This window comes from Ambystoma mexicanum, chromosome 2q (assembly GCF_040938575.1).
Source record: "Ambystoma mexicanum isolate Mex_15411 chromosome 2q, UKY_AmexF1_1, whole genome shotgun sequence".
Classification (NCBI taxonomy): domain Eukaryota; kingdom Metazoa; phylum Chordata; class Amphibia; order Caudata; family Ambystomatidae; genus Ambystoma; species Ambystoma mexicanum.
In genome coordinates, this window is record NC_090924.1 from 540,138,657 (window position 1) to 540,161,959 (window position 23,303).

Genomic DNA, 23,303 nt, shown 5'->3' on the forward strand with positions numbered 1-23,303 from the left:
CATCAACAAAAATCACCTGCGTTTCTACTGACACATTTTTCCAGAGAGGGTAATGGTCCATGATCCCACAAAAGTGGCACTATCCAACAACCACCACAAGCCGCTGACACACTGTCATTCCTAGGAATAGCAGGATACTGTGCCAGATACATCCCTGACTACACCACAAACACAGAACCAATGCGTCAATTACTAAAGATGGATGTCTCTTTTCATAGGACAACCAAATCACAAATAGCATTCACTACAATGAAGCAGGCATTGGCAAATGCACACCACCTGGCATACTTTGACCCAGCATGACACACTGAAATAGCAGTAGAGGCCAGCCCTGTAGAACCAAGAGCAATCCTACCATAGTACATCGGCATAAATCCCTCTTCCAAAACAAGTGTAGCCTAGGCATTAACAAAAACAGAGCTATGTGAGAACTCAGAAATCTGAGGCGGACCACGTTGTAAAGGTTTCTCAACAAATATTTTTTGTTTACAAGGTTGGATGAATGCCTCACTATCCCTAACGTGATGTGGATTTCCCTGCCTAAAATAAACTAAAGGAACCACTCTAACAAAGGGCATCTGTTCCTCACACTCATACATATAACAAACAAGGAAATGGATGGCAGTTCAAAACAATAATGTTTGAATTCAAAATATAACCACAGTCTTTCTTCATGGCCTGGGCACATTTCCCTTCCCCAGGTTTAAATGTGGTTCAGCTTGTTGCTAATCAGGATTTCCTTGTGTTATTTCTTGAGCTGTGAAGCAGCTTCACAGTTCAAGAAATAACACAAGGAAATCCTGATTAGCAACAAAACTTCCAATGCAGTTTGATGCGACTTCCACTTGTTACTAGAAAGACCAAAGACTTGGTTAACCTGCCCAAAATATCCAGTACACCTTGGAAACAACTATCAGGATGTTTTTGTGAAGACTAAACTCCGGTTCACTATTTACAGTTTCACGTTCTATGTGTTTCTTTACCATAATTGCTGTAAAATTACTCTGCTTTTATGTACTTGTATTAGCAAATCTATGACCATGTTTTAAGAACTTGAATTGTGGCTTCAGTTTGCTCTATACTTGATCTATTTTCAATATGTCTGCCAATTTTTAGGCAAGTGTTGTTTCAAAAAAACTACTAAAACACTATGGGAAAATGAACCCATACCCTTTGTGACATCAGCTGAAAAAATAAGCTAATAGTCACCTGTGTTATTTTTTTTGTATTCTTATCCCTACTAACCCTGAGTATACAGTTCCTTTGATACTTAGCATGCGAAATGTTATAACCTTTGCAGCAAATAAAAATGTAAAGGGTAATTGATGTAAATGTATGTGGCAGGACGCCACCCTTTTGTTTCAAACTAGAAATGTTCCAACACAGAAAATGTAAGTCTCTTCTTCTCTAAACAGGTACTCAATTCCTTAATAGCACCAATGATTGTCTTGGTCAGGATGATTTGCCACTCTGACAACTCCATGAAATGCAACGTCTCTGTAACAGCCTTGCACAGCTCTTCCTCCAGCACCACTAACAACATAAAGTGTCTCTGTCAGGACCACATTATAGCACTCCATCTTTCACCTGATCTACTTCCATTTCAGGCCTACAATCTCCAAAGGGTTGCCATCCGGGTATACTCCTCTGCCTGAACAGCATTTCACAACAGCAAATGCTTTTGTGGTCAATGTTAACTGACAAGAAATTTACAAGAGCTTCACAGCATTCAACAAATTGCAGTTTTAGAACTTTCAACAACCTTTCAGGGGAAACAAGATTCACATTGATGCTCTTTAATACTTTTCTTCAAACAATGCTCTTCTCCTTCTGGATACCTTTCTACAGAAGGGCAGCCTTTTTGCCACTCTTGTTTTGCCACTTCACAAGCCACCAAAGACTGATAGGGATAGGTTTTCTTCCTGCCTCTCCCCTGGTTTTGGCAATGTGTGCATATCCCACCTTGTACCAGATGGTGTATACAATATGGGCAACAGGTTTCAGAGTTTATGGATCGCGCATTAGCCCCCTTATGCTGTTGGTAAACTGTCTAGATTGTGTTTGCCTTAGTTTCAGTTTCTTTTGGATTTGGCAATGTTTGTTGTAGTTAACTCTTAAAGTTGCCCCCACGGGTGGTTGGGATTTGCTCAAACCTGCACTTTCCAAGTTACAGTCATTTGGCTTTCATATATTAGTGTTTTGCTGCTTTTCCTGATTCTGTGTTCAAAATCAATTTGGGAATCTCTCTCTCTTTCACACGAGTGGTGACGCTGCCGTTTCATAATAGTTTGGTATCCAAAGAGAACGTGTGAATCCCTTTCATTCACACGTGAGTACGGCTGCTGCTGCTTTGCCTCAGTGTTGCTTCTATGCGAGTGCTTCCTGCTTGCGGTAGCCTGCTTCCAACGCGTGAGTGGGAACAGGCTGCTCCGTGGTCACTGACAACCCATGAACTGGATCAGGCGCTCGCCTCTGCTCCCCTCGCCAGTCACAGGACTTCTCCTGCTGTGGACCCTCGCGACCCAGCAAACCTCTCCGGTACGTCTGCCTTTGCTGACATCACTTTCAAGAGGAGCTCCTCTTGCTCCTGAGGCACTCCGGTACACACCAGCCACCGGAGACAGTCTCGAGACTCTCAGATGCATGCCAGCCACCTGAGACAGCCTCCTGCACGCTTTCCGCTGCGCAGCCTCTGCAAAACAGTTCACATGGGGGGGCTTTCTTCTTGCATGCTTTCCGCTGTGCGGCCTCTGCACTTCAGATTTCTGGGGGGCACAGACCTTCTGAGGACCGGCAGCTAATATCTGCCAAGTAGGGGAGCCAGCCTCTTCTTTCTCCTCCAGCTTCTGCCTGGGCTGCCAGCATGATCTGAGCTGCTTCTGACTTCTTCTACTCTACACCAACAATGCCAACTCTATGGCCTGCAACTGAGGGAGGCTTTTACGCCCCTCTGTCTCCCTCAGGTGTGGGTCATCTACATTAATGAACAGACTACCCCTACAATATTGTCCTCTTCAGCCCTCTTCTTCGTCCCAGTACTTAAGGAATTATGGGACTTGAAGTCCCTAATGGCAAAATTAGATTTTCTTATTTCTGCTGTTTGGTTTTTAAACCACAGTTTGTTCCTTATAACATCCTTTAAAGGAACATCGTAAGAATTAGTCATTAACCCTGATTGTACAGAAAAAAGCAATTCTTTTACGCTGGTGTTATTCCCAAATTTCCTTTCACTGCCTCTTGGGTGTAAGGGAGGTTTTCAGCTTTACAGGTCTCCTGAGATTTAGAAGGGTTTTGATTTCTCTCCAGGTGTAGGAGTGTACAATGGGTTCATCACTATCTGTATGTGTATCACGTGGGGCAACAAGATGTTTATTAGAACAATCCATTACATACTTTGGCATTGCTGAGGAAGACAAATACCATATCATATCCCACGGAGTCCTCTCACTCTCCTGGGCCCTTTCTCCTCCCAGGTGATCCTCCCACAGAACACCACCCCTAAAGTCAGGATCAGGAAGAGTCTGCCATTCATTAATGAGGAGTCCGTAAGATTTATCACAGCTAGCATACTCTGAACCAGAGAATGAAAGCTTAGCAGCAGTGTGGCCATGTGAACACTCATCATTTCTTCATAGGAAATCACTTCACACTTTTTTTAATCCTTTCATTAATTTGTATTCATATTTTTTCTTTAACAGTTCAACATGTACATATCTGCTCTGTATCGTTGCTCCCCTAAACCTCCTCCCCCTGCCTTAGTCTACACTGGTCCACGAACACGCTTCGTCGGATTCGGTTTTATGTCTCTTATTTCTATTGAACGTCCACTATCTTACTATCCTAAAACGTGTTCCTTTATGATCCGGACGCAAGCAGAGTTTGTGCGAGTTCGTTCCAGGATGCTATATCCTCAGTGTCGTCACCAATACCTCCTCCAGTAGCTTGCAGCCATACCGTCGTCTCCGCCATTATCAATTTTTGTAAATCTTACCACCACCTCTCGACGGTAGGTGCTTCTACGGATTTCCACGACATAGCTAGCCTACGCTTTGCTAAGATGTATGCAAGGTCTTTCAGTTTCGTTATATATTTCTTTCTCGTTGTGCGTGGGAAGAGCCCGAGAAGGCAGGCTCCTGGAGATTGTACGTCCAACGTGACTTCTCCCTTAACCATTATATTTGCTATATCCTCCCAATATTGCCGTATCTTAGGGCACGACCATAGCATGTGAAGCATCCCTGCATTTTTGTCTCCACACTTGAGGCAATACTGTTCATCTGCTCCTGTGAACCGATAGATCTTGCGTGGCATTAGGTAGGCCCTATGTGTAATATTTAACTGTATGAGCTGTAACCTAGCATTCCTAGAAACTTTATGATATCCCAAGACTCTATCCCATTCCGCATCAGTGCATACTTTCCCCATGTCTGTCTTCCATTTTTGTCTAATTGTCAATGTCCCCATTGCCCTCTTCGTGGGCATCGTGCCATACAGCCGCGACACTGTATGACCTCCATCAGCAATATCATACATTGTCTCTATCACCTTGTGTTGTGTCACCATTTCAGGTAACTCTGGCCACCTGTGCTTAATCCTGTGAATTATTGTCAGATACGGCAAGAATAGTCCTTCACTTATGTCTGTATCTTCTATGAGTGTCTTAAAGTCCATCAGCTCATCTCCTCGTATTAAGTCGTCTATAATCACCACCCCCGCTGATTCCCAATACTTCCTAATATGTGATTTCAACCGTCTTTCACCAGCCCTTACTGCTGCCAGGGGTATCTGTAGGGAGATCGGGTCTGCGATGTCCAATGTTTTGCATGCCCTTTGCCATATTTGGATGCCTATTGTTATCAGTAGTGAGCATTGTCTAACGTGCAGGGTGAGTGTCCATAGTACTTCTTTTAGATACAATTGTTTCATTGCCGATTGTAATAGGTGTGTGTCTATATTGGGGTCATCTGTGAACCATCCAACCATGAATCATAACTGGCTCACTATATAGTACAGTTCGGAATTCTGTATTTTAATCCCCCTTTCCTCATGTGTTCTTTGGAGTGTGCTTAAAGCAATTCTGTTACGCTTGTTTTGCCATCGGAATTTCCTGCACTCCATGTCCAATTTTTGGAAAAAGTTTTGGAATATTATATGGGATGTTTGTAAAATAGTGCAATAGCATGGGCAACACCACCCTTTTCAACAGTGCCGCCCATCCCATCAGTGTCAGCGGTAGCTTCCCTCAGAAGTTCATACAGTTTATGACCCCATTCATTGCTTTTTGCATGTTTGTATTATGTTCATCTAGCGGGTCATTAAATATTTCTATCCCCAGATATTTAAAGGATTCAGGGCTCCATTGTAGTGTCAATCTCAGTAGTAGTTATTTTTTCAAACCTTTTAAGCCTGCCAGGGGAAATAGGCAGGATTTTCCTTTGTTTATTTTAATACAGACACCTCACTGAACTTATCTAGCGTATCTAATATGTGTTGTAGATTATCTTCGGGTTGTTGCACATATAACATGTCGTCCGCATACTTGGACACTAGGTGTCTTATCCCGTCTATCTCTATTCCCCGCCTGTCCATACTTAGCCCTTAGGAAGGCTGCAATTGGTTCCATTGCCAGGATAAACAATAGTTGCGACAATGGGCATCCTTGTCTGGTGCCTTTTTGTAGTTTGATTGTGGCAGAATACAACCCCCCTGTTCGTACTGTCAGGACTGACTAGTTTCATAACAGGAAGAGTAACTAGATTAACATTGTGCCTTTAGAGCTGGCTGGGTTAGTTGTGCTTTCAGAACTGGCTGGTTTAGTAACAGGAAGAGTTTGTTCATAGAATTAACATTGTGCTTGCCCAAGTCAAGATGGAGTGAAAGAAACTTAATCTGATTGGTTAAAGAAACAATGATATGTTTGGTTGCCTGATTGGTGGAGAGGACAATGGGTTTGATTCTTGGGAGATGAGCAAGATTCTAAACTGCCTTTCATCCAGAGAAATACAGTGGCTGGTTGTGTATTAGTTAGGCTCCTTAATTAAGGCCTTTCCAGAGCTCAGAAAATCTACCAAAGAAGTAAGAATATCGTTTGCTGATCCAATTTGAACAAGAAGTCATCAGGTGGGATCGTTCTTTTAAAGATTTTGAAATTGTCACAGTGAACTTTCATTTTCTTTTATAAGAAAACTTAAAGAGTAAAAAGGTTTCAAGTTCATTTGAGAAAAGAGACATTACAGTTAAAGTTATTATAAGGAAAACAAGCTTGAAGATTGTGCGTAGGATTTTAAAGTTGATTAACTGCGTGTAATGTTCTTCAAGACTGTTTAATGTGTGCGCGAGCTCGCAAGTTGTCGTTTGCGTGTTCTTTTTAAAGTGCGTGTACATTTTTTACGTGAAAGACGTTTCCTGAGAAAGCGCGTGTGGTTTGTGATAGAGCGCGTGCCAAAAAGAATTGCGCGTGTGAATTTTAGCGCGTGTACATTTTTCACGTGAAAGTCGTTTCCTGAGAAAGCGCGTGTGGTTTGCGATAGAGCGCGCGGGTTTGTAAAATAATCGCATGTGTATTTTACACGCGAGGACAATTCTTCACGTCTTCTGATTTCACGTGTTTATCGCACACGCTAGTAAAGGAAGAAACTATACGTTCTTTGTGTAAATGTGTAAATAAGGAAAAAACAATTCACACGCAGGAAGAAAGCAGTATTCCAGAAGTTATAATTTAAAGTAATCTATGCAAATAGAACTCAATGTTTTCAGAGAAAGACTGCAATTTATGTAAGCATTGAAAACTACATAAGATCAGAAGAACTTTGAAGTAAGAAGAATATCTAATTCTGAAAAGATGTTGCAAAGGCCATCATTTTAGGATTCTAAAGAGACTAGGTTGGCTTGAACTATTTGCACAATACAAGATATATTTACAAGATATTCCACAAAGATTACTAACCTCTAAGTCTTTTACTGAGGTTTAAGAGGTAAAGAGTTTAGAATTTATTTAGCATAAGTTAGAAAAGAAGTTTTCTTATTATATTAGTAACCTGGTGTATTTGTTTATCACAGATACCAGAGCCTACCAGATGGTTGAAGGGCAGCTGTGTCTCCGTTGTTATTTTCTCCAAATTCCCCTTTCCCTTTCTTGGGGTTTTCAGCTCAGCTTATATTTAAGGGTTGAGAGGTGAACTCCTGGTGAGGGTCTGTGGGGCCAGCATCAGCTCCTGTGGAATTCAGTCAAGCCGGACCCTGACAGGATGAAAGGCCCACGATAATATTTTCCACCTGAGCTGATATAGATCCCACAGAGGCACTAGCTAGTTCCATAAGGGACATGTTTTCAGAGTTAAGGGAGGAAATGAGGGCTGTGCGAAAAGAAAATCAGGAATTACAAGTCAAGTTTGAAGAGTTAAACTCCAAGGTTACCCGTAAGGGTGAAGAAATTTCTTTGGAGTCAAGAGATTCAGAGGATACTAGTAGAGAATTACCAGTGTTAATTAGAGAGGATTTGGGTGAAGGAACGAGTTCTCAAGAAAGACGCAGGGGAAGTTTGAATATACCTGTAGGTCCAGTACCCTTAGCACCTCCAGAACGTTTTGGGGGAGAGGCCAAGAAATGCCAGATTTTCCTTACACAGTGTGAACTTCATTTCCTTTGTCGACCTGAAGCTTTTAACCAGATGCTTCTAAAATAGCTTTTATGCTGTCTTACCTCACTGGTGAGGCGGCAACTTGGTCAGTATTATTGGTTGGTCAAGAGAGTCCAATACTAAAGAACTTGTTAGCTTTCAAGTTAGAATTTAAAAAGATGTTTGACAGACGCCAATTATCTCAAGAAGTAGATGGAGAACTACTAGAGTTAAAACAGGGAACCAAAGATTTAGTGTCTTACATCACACAGTTCAGATCTTTAATATTAGAGAGCAATTGGCCAGAAGAGAAGCAATCCTCTTTATTTTATAGAGGTTTGAAGGAGGAATTGAAAGATGCCTTATCTACAATTGTTAATAGACCCACTTCATGTGAGGATTTAATTAATCTGGTCATACAAATTGACTATAGATTAGGGGAACGCAAGGCTGAGCGTAGAAGAGGAGGAGTTGAGCAACCCAGAGTTTTCCCTAGAGTTGATAGAGGAAGATTAGAAATTGTAAATAAAGAATTGAGAACTGGGAACGCAGAGAGAGTAAATAAAGTGAGAGGTCCTTTAACTAAGGAGGAGAAGGATAGGCGAAGACAGAATAATTTATGTTTATATTGTGGGAATTCAGGACATTATTTTGGAAATTGCCCTTGGTGTCCAAAACCTTCTACATCTACTTACAGCTCCAGAAATCAGCAAGTGGCAAATACCATCCAAGCAGCAGTACCACATATTACATTGAATGTATCCTTGTATATTAAAGAGGAATTAAAGGGAAGTGGTCCAGTAGTAATAGATTCAGGAGCTACTGGTAACTTCATGGATTGGAATGTGGTTAAAGATATGAATGTGCCTTACGTTGTAAAAAATATACCAGAGTATGTGAGAGCGGTGGATGGGTCTCACCTGACATCAGGTTTAATTACACATGAAACAATCCCATTGGAAATGGAAATTGGAGGACACTGGGAGGAAATTGTGTTTGAATTAATTGACACTCCACAGTTGAAAATAATTTTGGGAATGCCTTGGTTGACGTATCATAACCCTCAGATTGATTGGGGAAGAAGAGTGGTGAAATTGGATTCTGCTTTTTGTGTTACAAATTGTTGTAAAGAAGCAATTCAGGAAAATGTTTCTAGTGATAATTGTTCAAAAGTAGTGGAAGGTTTGGTGAATTTGGGAACTATAGTACATTCTATAGGGGCTGTAATGGGAGAATTACCAAGGTGTTACCATGATTTCAATGATGTGTTTAGTGAAAAGGAAGCTAATGAATTACCTCCTCATAGAGAGTATGACTGTAAAATTGATTTAGAACCAGGGGCCCACATTCCTTGCAGTCGCATCTATGCCTTAACATAAAAAGAGAATCAACATTTGAAGGATTACATCCAAGAAAATTTGAATAAGGGGTTCATCAGGCACTCTCAATCGCCAGCAGCTTCTCCACTATTTTTTGTTCCCAAAAAGGAAGGCACTTTACGAACATGCATAGATTATAGAGCATTAAACAAGATAACAATTAAAAATAGATATCCGCTGCCTTTGATATCAGTAATGTTAGACCAGATTCAAGGAGCCTCAGTATTTAGCAAACTAGATCTTCGTGGTGCATATCATTTGGTGCGAGTTCGTCAAGGTGATGAATGGAAGACGGCATTTAGAACAAAATTTGGTCTTTTTGAATATCAAGTAATGCCATTCGGATTGTGTAACGCTCCCGCAGCCTTTCAATTTTTTATAAATGAGGTATTAAGAGATTTTATTGACATCTTTGTAGTAGTATACATAGATGACATTCTCATTTATTCTAAGGATCTAATGCAACATGAAGAACATGTCAAGAAAGTGTTACAACGACTAAGGGAGAATAAACTATTTGCTAAGTTAGAAAAGAGCCAATTTCATACCAGAGAAGTGGAATTTTTAGGTTTTATGATTTCTCCCAAAGGTTTGGAAATGGATATGAAGAAAATTAAGGCAGTTGAACAGTGGCCAACTCCAACTTGTGTTAAAGATATCCAAAGCTTCCTGGGCTTTGCAAACTTTTACAGGAGATTCATTAAAACTTTCTCTCAAACTGTTGCTCCTATCACCAAATTATTGAAGAAAGGAATGAAATTTGAGTGGAAAGATGAAGCGGATCAAGCTTTCAAAACATTGAAGAACTGTTTTACATCTGGACCGATCTTATTACACCCAGATCTTTCACAACCATTTTTTGTGGAGGCAGATGCTTCTAATGTTGCAATTGGAGCAGTGCTTTCTCAAAGGCATCCTGAAACTGGACAGTTGCATCCTGTGGCCTATCTATCTAAGAAATTGCTTCCAGCAGAAGTGAACTACACAATTACAGACAGAGAACTCCTGGTAATCAAGAAAGCATTTCAGGAATGGAGACATTATCTGTTGGGAGCAAGATTCACAGTAACCGTTTTAACCGATCATCGAAATCTTCTGTTTTTGAAATCTGCTCGAACACTATCACCTCGACAACTTAGGTGGTCACTTTTCTTTTCAGAATACGATTTTGTGATAACATTCAAGCCTGGGCGGTTAAACGGTAAAGCGGATGCTTTATCACGACAAGGATATTCGGGAGAAGTGGAAAATCAATTATTACCAGAACCAGTGATTGCAGAAGAAAAATTTATCCTAAGTGCTACAAAGGAAGAGAATCAGCTTCTTAAAAAGATTCTAAAGGAATTACCAGAAGATGAAATTCAATCTTGGTTAGCGGAGGATTCTGGAAGACATTTAATTGAAGGATTTCCATGTGTCCATTCTAAAATTTACCTTCCAAGCAAGGAACTACAAAAGGAAATTATGCAAGAATGCCATGAATCCAAGTTGGTAGGTCACCCTGGAATTCGTAAAACTATTGAACTGGTTGAGAGAAAGTTTTGGTGGAAAGAAATGAAAAAAGATATTGAAGACTATGTGAAAACATGTGAAGTCTGTGCTCGAGTAAAGTCAGGAGGAGGAAAACCATCTGGTTTATTAAATCCATTACCAGTACCCCCTAGTCCTTGGTTTACAATCTCTATGGATTATATTGTAGATCTTCCCAAAGATCAAGGTTACACTACAGTATTAGTAGTTGTGGATTTACTAACGAAAGCTGGGCATTTCATTCCCATGAAAGGAGAGGCTTCTGCAAGGAATCTGGCAAAAAGTTTTTTGCAAGAAGTAGTACGATTACATGGTCTACCAACACATATTGTATCAGATCGAGGGTCCCAGTTCATTTCTAAGTTTTGGCGAGCTTTCTGTACAGAGTTGGGAATTGAGGTAAAGCTTTCTTCAGGTTATCACCCACAGACCAACGGCCAAACAGAGCGAGTAAATCAAGAATTGGAAAAATATATTAGAGCTTTTTGGCAAGAAAGAGGAAGTTGGGTAGATCTTCTTTGGCTAGCAGAGTTTAGCTATAACAATTCTGTCAAGGATTCTACTAAGTATTCTCCATTTTTTAGCAACTATGGTTTCCATCCACGATTTTTGAAAGAAGTGTTACCATCTGAGTATTCCAATCCAGAGGTTGAGCAGCATTGACTTGTATTAGAGATGGTTTAGTGAAAGCTAAAGAAACCTTAGAAAAAAGTAAGCTAAGATTTAAGACATTTGCTGATAAGAAACGTCGTAAAGCACCACATTATCAAGTGGGTCAAAAAGTTTGGTTGTCCACAAAAAACCTACGTTTAAAGGGAAGAACTAAATTTAGTCCGAGATTTATTGGTCCATTTGAAATAGAAAGAATAATAAATCCCGTAGCAATTAAACTGAAATTACCCGCAAGTATCAAAAGTCACCCTACATTTCATGTTAGCTTAGTGAAACCTTGTGTGTCAGGAACTAGATTAGGAAAACCACCACCAGCAGTTTACACAGAGGAAAATGACGAAGAGTTTGAAGTTAAGAAAATCTTAGATTCCAGGATTGTTAGAGGTACCTTACAATATCTTATTGACTGGAAGGGATACGGTCCTGAGGCAAGATCTTGGGAGGATCAAGTAGATGTACATGCCCCTCAATTGATAAAACAGTTTCACAAGAGTTTCCCTGCTAAACCAGGCCCTGGGACAGGGCTTTGAAGAGGGGGGTACTGTCAGGACTGACTAGTTTCATAACAGGAAGAGTAACTAGATTAACATTGTGCCTTTAGAGCTGGCTGGGTTAGTTGTGCTTTCAGAACTGGCTGGTTTAGTAACAGGAAGAGTTTGTTCATAGAAATAACATTGTGCTTGCCCAAGTCAAGATGGAGTGAAAGAAACTTAATCTGATTGGTTAAAGAAACAATGATATGTTTGGTTGCCTGATTGGTGGAGAGGACAATGGGTTTGATTCTTGGGAGATGAGCAAGATTCTAAACTGCCTTTCATCCAGAGAAATACAGTGGCTGGTTGTGTATTAGTTAAGCTCCTTAAGTAAGGCCTTTCCAGAGCTCAGAAAATCTACCAAAGAAGTAAGAATATCGTTTGCTGATCCAATTTGAACAAGAAGTCATCAGGTGGGATCGTTCTTTTAAAGATTTTGAAATTGTCACAGTGAACTTTCATTTTCTTTTATAAGAAAACTTAAAGAGTAAAAAGGTTTCAAGTTCATTTGAGAAAAGAGACATTACAGTTAAAGTTATTGTAAGGAAAACAAGCTTGAAGATTGTGCGTAGGATTTTAAAGTTGATTAACTGCGTGTAATGTTCTTCAAGACTGTTTAATGTGTGCGCGAGCTCACAAGTTGTCGTTTGCGTGTTCTTTTTAACGTGCGTGTACATTTTTTACGTGAAAGACGTTTCCTGAGAAAGCGCGTGTGGTTTGCGATAGAGCGCGTGCCAAAAAGAATTGCGCGTGTGAATTTTAGCGCGTGTACATTTTTCACGTGAAAGTCGTTTCCTGAGAAAGCGCGTGTGGTTTGCGATAGAGCGCGCGGGTTTGTAAAATAACCGCGTGTGTATTTTACACGCGAGGACAATTCTTCACGTCTTCTGATTTCACGTGTTTATCGCACACGCTAGTAAAGGAAGAAACTATACGTTCTTTGTGTAAATGTGTAAATAAGGAAAAAACAATTCACACGCAGGAAGAAAGCAGTATTCCAGGAAGTTATAATTTAAAGTAATCTATGCAAATAGAACTCAATGTTTTCAGAGAAAGACTGCAATTCATGTAAGCATTGAAAACTACATAAGATCAGAAGAACTTTGAAGTAAGAAGAATATCTAATTCTGAAAAGATGTTGCAAAGGCCATCATTTTAGGATTCTAAAGGGACTAGGTTGGCTTGAACTATTTTCACAATACAAGATATATTTACAAGATATTCCACAAAGATTACTAACCTCTAAGTCTTTTACTGAGGTTTAAGAGGTAAAGAGTTTAGAATTTATTTAGCATAAGTTAGAAAAGAAGTTTTCTTATTATATTAGTAACCTGGTGTATTTGTTTATCACAGATACCAGAGCCTACCAGACGGTTGAAGGGCAGTTGTGTCTCCGTTGTTATTTTCTCCAAATTCCCCTTTCCCTTTCTTGGGGTTTTCAGCTCAGCTTATATTTAAGGGTTGAGAGGTGAACTCCTGGTGAGGGTCTGTGGGGCCAGCATCAGCTCCTGTGGAATTCAGTCAAGCCGGACCCTGACACGTACTCTCGCCTTTGGTCCTGTGTGTAGCAATTTGACCCATCTGATGTATCCTGCTCCAATGTGTCATGCTGAGAACCTGGTGTCTGCAGAAGCTGCTGAACCCCCGACAATCCTCCCAAAATGTGGCACTCTGAGTTGACATAAATATAACTGCTCAGTTTACCTCACTTTCAGGGGAAAGGGGGAAGGGACAAAGAAACAAACACCAGGCTGGAAGCTATCAACTCGCTGGTTCTTCACCTGTAGTTAAAACATAAACATGCAATATACCTCATTACTCATGGGTTACTATACTAACCTTAAACTCTAAATCTTTTACCAAAATAGTTTAAAAACCATACCTGGTACGTCTCTTCAGAATGCCCAGAGAAGTGATAAGCAGACAAGACTTCCTTACTTGTGGACCAGAATCTTATAGATCATTCAGCCTTCTCAATAGGTCCATGAATGTAATTTAACTTTGTAGTTGGTCTGCTCAACCCTAAGATTCTTGAACAAGGTCTTCAAGTAAGTTTAAAGAAGTTCTTTTAAGTTCTTGTATTTGTTTTTTCAATATTTTCTTTGTAGAGTGTCTTTTTCTCAGGAACGAATTTAACTTGCGATGGAATCTACACGTGGAAAGCCAGCACATGCGCTAAAATCCAAAACCGCGGGAAAAAATCACACGCGCTTTTCTCCAAGTCGCGGGAAATTCGCACACGCGCTGACAATCCAAATCGCGGGAAAAAACACAAGCGCTTTTCTCCAAGTCGCGGGAAATACGCACACGCGCTGACAATCCAATTTGCGGGTAAAACGCACTCGCGCTAAAGTCCAAGACGCGATAAAAAATTACACGCGCTTTTCTCCAAGTCGCGGGAAATACGCACACACGCTGACAATCCAATTCGCGGGTAAAACGCACTTGCGCTAAAGTCCAAGACGCGATAAAAATTACACGCGCTAAAGTCCAACTCACGAATAAATACGCACAAAAAACCAAATCGCGAGAAAAAACACACGCGCTTATTTTATCACGCAGAAAAAAACCCTTGCGTGAACGAACAGTAAACGCGAGTCCAAAGTTCACGCTCGCGCTTCACTCTCACGTGCAGAGACACACGCGCGGGCTCAAAGTAATGGGAAAAAACTCACGCGCTAGTTTGAATTGACACGTAGCGATAAAAACAAACGTACGCGCTTCAATCTTTTTAGATACAGATTTGCGATTTCAATCCCTTAGATAAATATAACCTTTTAACAAAGTTAAACAAAACTGGAAAGTCACTTATCTTGTGAATGAGACTTGAAAACTTCTTTTCTCAGAAAATTGGAAGTTTCTGACTCCTGTCCTGTGTCTCCACCAAAATCCAAACACGACTCCTGTTGTACTTTCAGATCTTCCGCTCAACCGCTAGAAACTTGTCACCCTTGACAAAGTTAAGCAGGAGCTACAAGGCACACGACCTCTCAGCTGGGCAAGGACGATGAAAGGCAGTTTAGAATGTTCATTGTCCTCCCTATAAACAATCTCCAGCCAATCAGAATTTAGACTGAGAACCTCCATCTTGGCTTGGGGCAATCTCCATAGACTGCAATGAAGGTTAAGGGCAAAATTGGCTGTTTAAAAATATAACCCATAATAACTTCCTAAAACCTTTCTATACTAAATATGTGTCTCCCCTGACCCAATGTAAATGAGTATATGATACTGTATGTAAAGAATATGTCACTCCAACCTGACAGTACCTGACACAATGCCAAATTTCTCCAAAACTCTATATAGCCACTCCCATTGTACAGAATCAAATGCTTTAATTGCGTCTAAGGAAGCCTTTGAGCAGTGGTGTTAATATAATCTTGTTTTATCTATCACGTGATGTAGTTGTCTTAAATTCCAGGACATGTTCCTCCCTGGTACATAACCAGTTTGGTCTGTATGTACTAACGACCCAATAATATTCTATAGTTTGTTTGCCAGTATCGCCGCCAAAATCTTGCTGTCTAGGTTTAGTAGGGATAGGGGCCTATAAGAGACACATTCTGTTTTAGATTTGTTGGGCTTAAGTAATGGGACAATTTGTTAAGTTGCAAGCAGATGTTAAGTGACTAACAGAGATCATTTGGTAAAAGAGGTCATCTGCCAATACAATAAGTGCAGGCATGTGAGACAGCACAGACCAGAGGGTGCACCAGGCAAGTGCTAGAAGTGGGCGGAGGCTGAGGCGATGGGGGGCGGGGGGTGGTTCAAGGCCAGGACCCAGTAACATACATAAGGACCCTGGTCACCAATCTCAACAGATGTGGGGTTTAGCAAGGGAAGGAAAGGGGAAGGAGGAGGTGAAACGGAAAGTCTTGAGGAGCTTCTGGAATTTGAGGTGATCCGGCATACTATACATATTTCAATAGCAACTGTAATCAGAAGTTCTTGCAGTTAGTCACTGTAGAATCGTTGAGTTGAGGCATCAAAGCCGAAATATAGCATAATAGTTGGGGTAATAGTCCACATGTGCTGGTTTATTATATATGGGAAATTACTGAAGTCCTTTGTGGCCTATTCTGTCCACAGGAAGAGGGCTCGGGTGCAGTACCTTGCAGAAAGCTGGATAGTCCTAAAACAACAGGGCAAATACTGACTACTTCGAAAGGAGGCTATTTATTATTATTCAGGTATTATATGGAGTAATGTACCCCCATCAAGTAGATTTTGATGATTTTATAAAGTACCTCTTCCTTCTGCGCTATAAGGCACAGAACTCCTCGCTAGTTTGTGATATTTTTGTAATGTACAGTTGGGGGTCACCTATTTCATAGCTAGCAGGCAGTTGGATGTACTTGATCCCATTTGAAAGCGGTTGGTCCTGTGGCGTGTGGGATGGTCTAGGCTAATGCAGGAACTGAGGTTTAGAGAGAAACCTTAGACACTATCGAGATATGCGCGTGAACTAGGTCCCGCCTCTAGGCTTTGTATACTGTTGACTTTCAGGCAGTCCGGCCGGGGTGGTCAGGACTCCTTGCTGGCAGACATGGCTGGGGGACCAGACATCCCTTTCCTGTGGAAACATAGTTCTCACACATGTGCATGAATTGTTTTAGTAACAGTAAAATGACCACATTTCAGCTTTTCTTCATAGTAGTACAGTGTTAAGATTTGCACCCTTAGAAGCACTCCACATTCACCACATTGATAAACACGGGTGTTAACACTAGTGTCTGCAGCAGCGCAAATCTCAATTACTGCGTCCGTCTTTACAACTGTGCAATTTTTGTGTTCGTACCAACGCTGTGACCAAAGCACTTTGGGTCATTCCCCCTTCGTTGCTAGTGAAAACCCAGCAAAATCACCAAATGTGGGCTAGTTTTGGCGCTATGACAATGACAACACTTGCATCAGTGTGCACACGAGAACTAAGCAAATCTTGTTATTACAATAGTGCAAATCTGGTCATTATGCTGGCCCCATAGCCAAGAATATGTGCCTGCCCTAAAGGTGGCCCATACATGCAAGCTTCCAACAACCACAGTTTGCACAGTGTTATTCATTATAGTGGCACTGTGATAATCCTCTAAATCAGTGCAATTCCTATAACTTAACACCCCGGCACCAAAACGTACCGGCGCCAAGAGGTCCCTGCACCGTTTCTCACCAGTACAATGAACTCCTCACCCATGGCAATTAAGTTCCAGTAAGGAATGCACATTTTTTTATTTTTACATACGTAGCGTACAACCCCTGGGACCACACTGTAAACACGGGTTTTGAGGAAGCGAGATTAAACAAGAAGTCATCAGTTGAGAAATGATAACCACTAACCCACTCGCTGAACAGAGAGCAGAGGTGGGGGAAGGGGCCCAGCCTTGGCATGACTTGGAATTTCACAAGCTTTCCTGTCATGCTTTGCTGTGCTTCCTGTGCTTCGCCCTCACCAGCAGCAGACCAATGACAGATGGGAGGATATATTCAAGCGATCCTGTTTAAACTCACACCCCTTGGCATTCAGGGATTTGCAGTTCTGCATTTGCTGAACAGATGAAGGACTTTGAGCCACAGAATTCAGTGCGGCTCAAGCTGAAATAGCAATACTGGCAGTGTTTAGGATAATTGATTAGTGGTGAATTGTCAATTAAGGATTATAGTGTTTTTCAGCACTGTATTTGACTTGTTATAGTTATTACATTTTTATATTTTGTTATGCGCTGATTGTTTAACTTATGATTGCCTGTCTTGAATTGTAATTAATTTTGAATAACCTAAATAAAGAGTTTAAAAAAGAATTAAAAAAAAATAGCAATACTGGCTGAAGGCTCAACACTTGTCACGGGGCCCTTGCAAGCTCCTTGGTTATTTGAAGAATGGGAAATGCAAGGACTTTACTTGGGCACGAAGGCTCATGACCTAAGTCCCACCATTAAAGAGGAGGAAGGGGTTTAATGGCTACATTTATCCCGGCCCAGATAAAACAGAAAAAGGAAGGCCGCCTCTCACCTCTGCATTCGTAAAATGCCTCTACACGGCTATTAGTCTGACATTGATATCCTTAGTGTTAACTTAACATAACCACTAACAATGAAAGGGTCACACAGACCAACCCCCTTATTTTGGGGTCCAAAGGAGGAAATTCCATTTTGGAAAAATATGCCTGTATTACAGTGGAGCATAGGCCAGCCCCACATGTGGTCATTGTGCTGCATGCACTGTGCGGCACACGAGGCTGGACAGAGCAGCATACAAAGGATGAGCAGTCTTTGCATTGAAACATACGTTAAATCGTTCCCTGGATGAACAACCCCTCCACTATTTTGGATCTGCTGGCCTGTTTTTTGGTCCCGATTCCGGTCTCTAATCATGTCCCAAACAAAATGTATAGAGGGACATAATTTCATGCAAAAGACTTTATCCCTTCATAGGTGGGAAAATGGCAACACTCAACCTTTATGAAGCGCTCACCATATTGGTTCCTTTAATTCTAGCGCTAATGTGGCTTTCAGGGCGCACGCTGATGGATTTGCAACTCACTCCAAAAGCCAGTGGCTGAGCAGCAAATCTGCAAATATCACCATGATGCATATGACTTTTGAAAATGACGTGAACGTTAAGCACATAAGTTGCATTGCGCACAATTGCACGAAAGCATTGTTCAGAATAGCCGAAACACGTAATCAACATCACCACAAAGTGAAACCCCCAAAGGACAAACACAGACCAGTAGGAGCCGAAACATACTCGCGCCAAAAGGTCCCACCACCCTGTAGGGCCGCAGCAAACCGGGGGCGCAGAAATGGGACATGCAGCAAAAAAGCCGCGGCAGAACGTCCTTGCCTACTTCCTTTTACCATGCATGGTTTCTCAGTGTCACAGTGCCATCTAGTGGATTTTGAGGTAATGTAATTCTTACAAAGTTTCTTTAAAGGTTTAATTCCATATCCCTAACTAAACTTTAATTCTTCCTACACATGTCCTTAAAACGATCTTTTAACCAGGGACCCCATACCCCCACTCCCATCTACACCTAAAGCCACCCTTTATCCCTCTTTTTGCATTGTTTTAAGTTGGAGTCTATTTTGCCTCTTTTTCGAAATGAAAGTCACACCTGCAAACTGCATTTTTCCCTACAATTATTATTATTTTTTTTACAACGATTCGACTTTTAATACCCTCATTTTCTTTTGATTTTCGATGTAATTACACCTTCTATTATTGCATCTTTGTTCATTAGTTACCCATAGAAGCCTTTCCACCACATAACTCTGGCCAGAACCGGTTTTCAACACAAGCTCTCTGAGGTGGTCTGCATAATGCTAGCCCTAAGACATTATATAGCCTTGTCATGGTAACAAGGCATACATTACGGAGCCTGGTTTGAAATGTAATTATAATACAAACCTTAAATGTGGCTTCAACAAGTAACATAACTGGCTCCAAAGCGTGCTGGATTTTGCACTGCAGCTTTTGACTGGTAAAACCATTCCTTCCTCCAGTGAAACTCATTTCCAATAAACAAGCTCCATTTACACCTGCGAGGAAAACACACATTATTTGAGTCGAATTAAAACACAGCAATTGAGTTATCAGGCTAACAAATGCGACATCAACGCAATGTATAAGCAAAGCAACTACATAGCTTTATTCACCAAAAAAGAAAATAAACACATGAGTTATATTCAAAGATAATATCGAAGTATTTAGATGGTGAGATAGTTAGGTGGGTTTAGAATTGGCTGCCCCAGTGACGAGTGGGACAAACACCAGAAAGACACACAACTAGGTCAACTAAAGATGTATTAAGGGTGATTACAAAATGGTGCAAAAATAAACAAAATGACTCAACTACTTCCCAGACCTCTACCTTCTTTAAGCAAATAACAAGGGCAATCAATCAACGGAATGGTCTTTCGTGGGCATACAACTCTGAAACCAAGAACCAGGGTGGATTCTCCATAAATTGAAGCAACGCATCTCTGTGTTTCATAGAAGGCTCCCCTTGGAAACTACAAAACTCTCGAAATCAGCTCCATTCCACCTCCAAACAGAAACACCAACCACTAAGGAAAAGCTGCCAGCTAACAAAACACCTAGGCACTGCCTTCACTTAATCACATGCAGGTGTTTGTGTTTTTCAAGCTCAAGGCTGGGTTGGTTATGAGGTTTCCGCTTTCTTTTTCCCCGAGATCCGCACAGTGTGGCGACGTGGTCTGTGCTTTCACTTGACCCGTTCACCAACTTGGAACTCTGTTTTGCGGATGCAGTCAGTGGGCTGCTGCTGCAACATGCCTCTACTTAAACCGGGCATGCAAATAAAAAAAAGTGAAGGTTCTTTCATTCAAGCTAGCCTGCATACATGGTTTTACTCTTGTAACCGCAGTGTTCTCGCAGCAGTCCACGAATTTGCCAGCTTGTAGCACTACTGGTACTATTCTATCTCTTTGGGCAGAATTAAGCAACGCCACCGTCCAGAGTCACGTCTGTGGGCGTGAATGAAAGAAGCAGGCAATCAAAGCGGGGGCTGATCTATTTCATTCTGGTTACCAGTTGGGGTCACTGAGAGAGTACCTTTTCCACCAGGAATTGAAGCTTGTACAACGATATCAGGAATCACAAATGTGTGCCACTTCATACTCAGACACACCTTCCCGCAAAATAGGTAGAGGAGGTGGCTTGCTTGTACCACAAAATCTAGTAGGGGAGTACTTCTTTAACAGTAGTACATGAAAGACTGGATGAATATGCACCATGAGATCGGCAGATTTAGTTTAAAGACAACTGGATGGATTTCTTCAATTATCACAAAGGGACCAAAATACTTTGGCGAAAATTGTGAGGTAAACAAGTGATCAGGCAGAAACCACGAGAACAGCCAATATTGGCCTTTGGGTCTATACCGAGGAGAATCCCTATGTTTTCGGCCAACATACGTCTAGCAGGGCGCAAAATGTGCACTCTCCACTCGCCAATGGCTACTGATAATTTACTCTTGGCAACTAAGAAATGGTGTACTCTCTGTGAGTACAGAACTGAGGGGGTGCATGACTTCGTAGGGCTACTTAGCCTGCAACTTGAAGTTTTGCACCCTGCTTCTTGCTAGTATTACATACTACCTTGAAGTGATTGAGGGCTGATTGATAGTGCCTCTGTATAGCAGAAAATAAAGCTATCTTCATTTAAAAAAGACGCTACAATGAAGAACATGGGGTGAAACCAATATACAACGAAACAGGCTTGGTGCATTCACCGATGTAAGGAAGGCATGGTATCAAACAGTAAAGACAGGCACAAGTGATCACAGTTCAAGGGATATCTAAACCTAAATCTAAGGATGGGAGCAAGCTACGACCATCAAATAATAATAACGCAGTCCTAGTGGAATCCTTGTCAAAATAAAAGGACCTATACTAATAAACCTATTGCCAATCCTTACTTCTAAATACAAATGGTGTGGGACAGCAATGTAGGCAAAAAGAAAAGTGTTCAAGAAATTATATGTCAGGATAGTTGAGCAGTTGGCTTCCCTTCCCCACGTTTTCAGCACGGGACAAGGCGGTAAGCTCGTGATTCGCACATACTCTGGCTTCTCTGACACGAGTATATAGTGCAAAGCATAGGTATCAGGTTCTCTTTCCAAATAAAAGTCTCTTATTGTAAAGGGCCTGACGTCACAAAACAAGCACCAAAGTTCCTTTCTTATAAGGATTTTCACATTCACAAGTTCTCAGGTCCACTGTTCACCTTGGATCTCCCATCTTCAGGTTCGGAGCCCCTATTAGCAAAATGTTCACAATTGGTCTCCCTCGTTCGAGCTTGGACCTCTTTGTATCAAAACAATTGAAAACTTTTGATTGTGCGATGGATTTTGCTTAAACCATTGCTGGAACACTTCATCCCTCATTCTCGTTCTTTTACTTTCGCTTCTGCAACTTCTTGGCTGGATACCTTACAGAGAACTTGATTGAGCACACGCGCAGTGACAGACCACTGTGTTACTGGTATTGTATCTTTCTTTGTTGGCGTTCAAACCTCCATCAGCAATTAAGCTTTACTCGCGTATTTCATCACACGCATTACCAATCTTCGTTCTAGTGCTCTTTAAACAATGTTGCTGCTTGCAACCTTGACTTCAACACAGAACGGTCTTGCATCGGTCTCCCAAACTCACCGGCTGTGTTGATCTCTCTGGCACTGCTTTGATCGTGGAGCCAAGGACGGTACCACAGCGGCTGCTGCTCCTCCCCGACTCGATCAGCCATGCAGGGGGGCCCCGGGTATCTCCGACACACAATGCAGGATTCTTCAGTCTGATTTCCTGGCCTTATGCGTTTTAATCTGAAGGACTTCGAAAAGTCACGGTTTCTTGCCAGAAAGGTCAAGGGTATCTCCCTCCTTGCACACCCTACTGAGTTTGCCGTCTTTCTCCCCTCGTTCAGCTGCCATCCGGAAAATGCTATTCCTTTGTGTGCTTTGCCTCACTCAGTGTGCTATCATGCTCTGCCTTTTATCCATGTGGGGAAGTTTATGGAAGTCAGGTGTGAGTGGTTACCAGTAATTGCCTGATCTTGCTTGATCATAGTAGTCGAACATGTCAGGTACAGTGCTCTGGTGTGAGTTTGTTTTTTGCCAGAGCGGGCTGTCCGTGTGAAAGTGTTTGTGAAGGCAACGGTGTCGGGGGGAGGGGGGTTAAAGATCCCAAGTACCCCACTCGGTAGGATGGGGTAAAGGTGTTACAGGGAAGGGGATACCGCGTCTTGCCATCAGGTGTCCCACTCCCCGAAGACACCTCACCCAGGTGATCCTCCCACACTGGTCAACTCCCAGGGTCTGGATCAAAAGGCGATGGCCGTGCCCTGGCCACCTGAGGGAGAGACACCTTCTGGTTTCTCACACCAAGTATGACATGTTATTATAAGATAATTCAGTCATTGACAATAAGGAAACCCAATTGTCTTGTGCAACAGAGGAGAGGCATCAAATATACTTTTTGAGTTTTTCATTCAGTCTTTTCATTGGACCGAGGGTGGAAAATGGGAGAAAGAGCCCTTCAAGGCCTAGAATAGATAAAGACGTGACCCGAACAACCCAGATCAGAGATTACCAGTTCCCTACTCAGAGAATTACACTAGTCCAGGGGTCTGCAAACTGAAGCTCTCCAAACATTTTGGACTATAACTCCCATCACCCCTAAACATTAGTTATGCTGGCTAGGGCTGATGGGAGTTGTAGTCCAATGCATCTGGAGAGCCAAAGGCTGCAGATGCCTGAACTAGTTGCTAGTCCCTTGTTGTCAGTAGATATCACTGAGGAAGAATTCCCCCATCTCGAAGGCCGTGAGTATTTTGTATAAATGGAGAAAACTGTCAACATTTGCACAGTGGCAAGTCAACGATACGATCTGTGGAGATCACTTGCCATAGAGCCAAAGCCAGAGTAGGCTGTTTGGGTTTGCCAACCGTTCATTGTCTAGGTGTCTAAACTTACATGCAGATGTTGCACGGAGACATGTGGTCACTCAGATCAGATGATAATGAAGGCAGCCAGAAATATTGTTTGATTGTCTTCTTT

The 23,303-nt window shown here is 41.7% G+C and overlaps 1 protein-coding gene across 2 annotated transcripts in view; it reads right to left on the minus strand.

Moving 5' to 3' along the window:
- DLEC1 (DLEC1 cilia and flagella associated protein) overlaps nt 1-23,303 on the minus strand; it is a 1,790,999-nt gene that overhangs the window by 912,486 nt on the left and 855,210 nt on the right. For both annotated transcript variants that reach the window (XM_069647686.1, XM_069647685.1), the window contains exon 19: nt 19,137-19,267. In XM_069647686.1, coding sequence (XP_069503787.1) covers nt 19,137-19,267 — 131 coding nt within the window. The remainder of the gene's footprint in view (nt 1-19,136; nt 19,268-23,303) is intronic.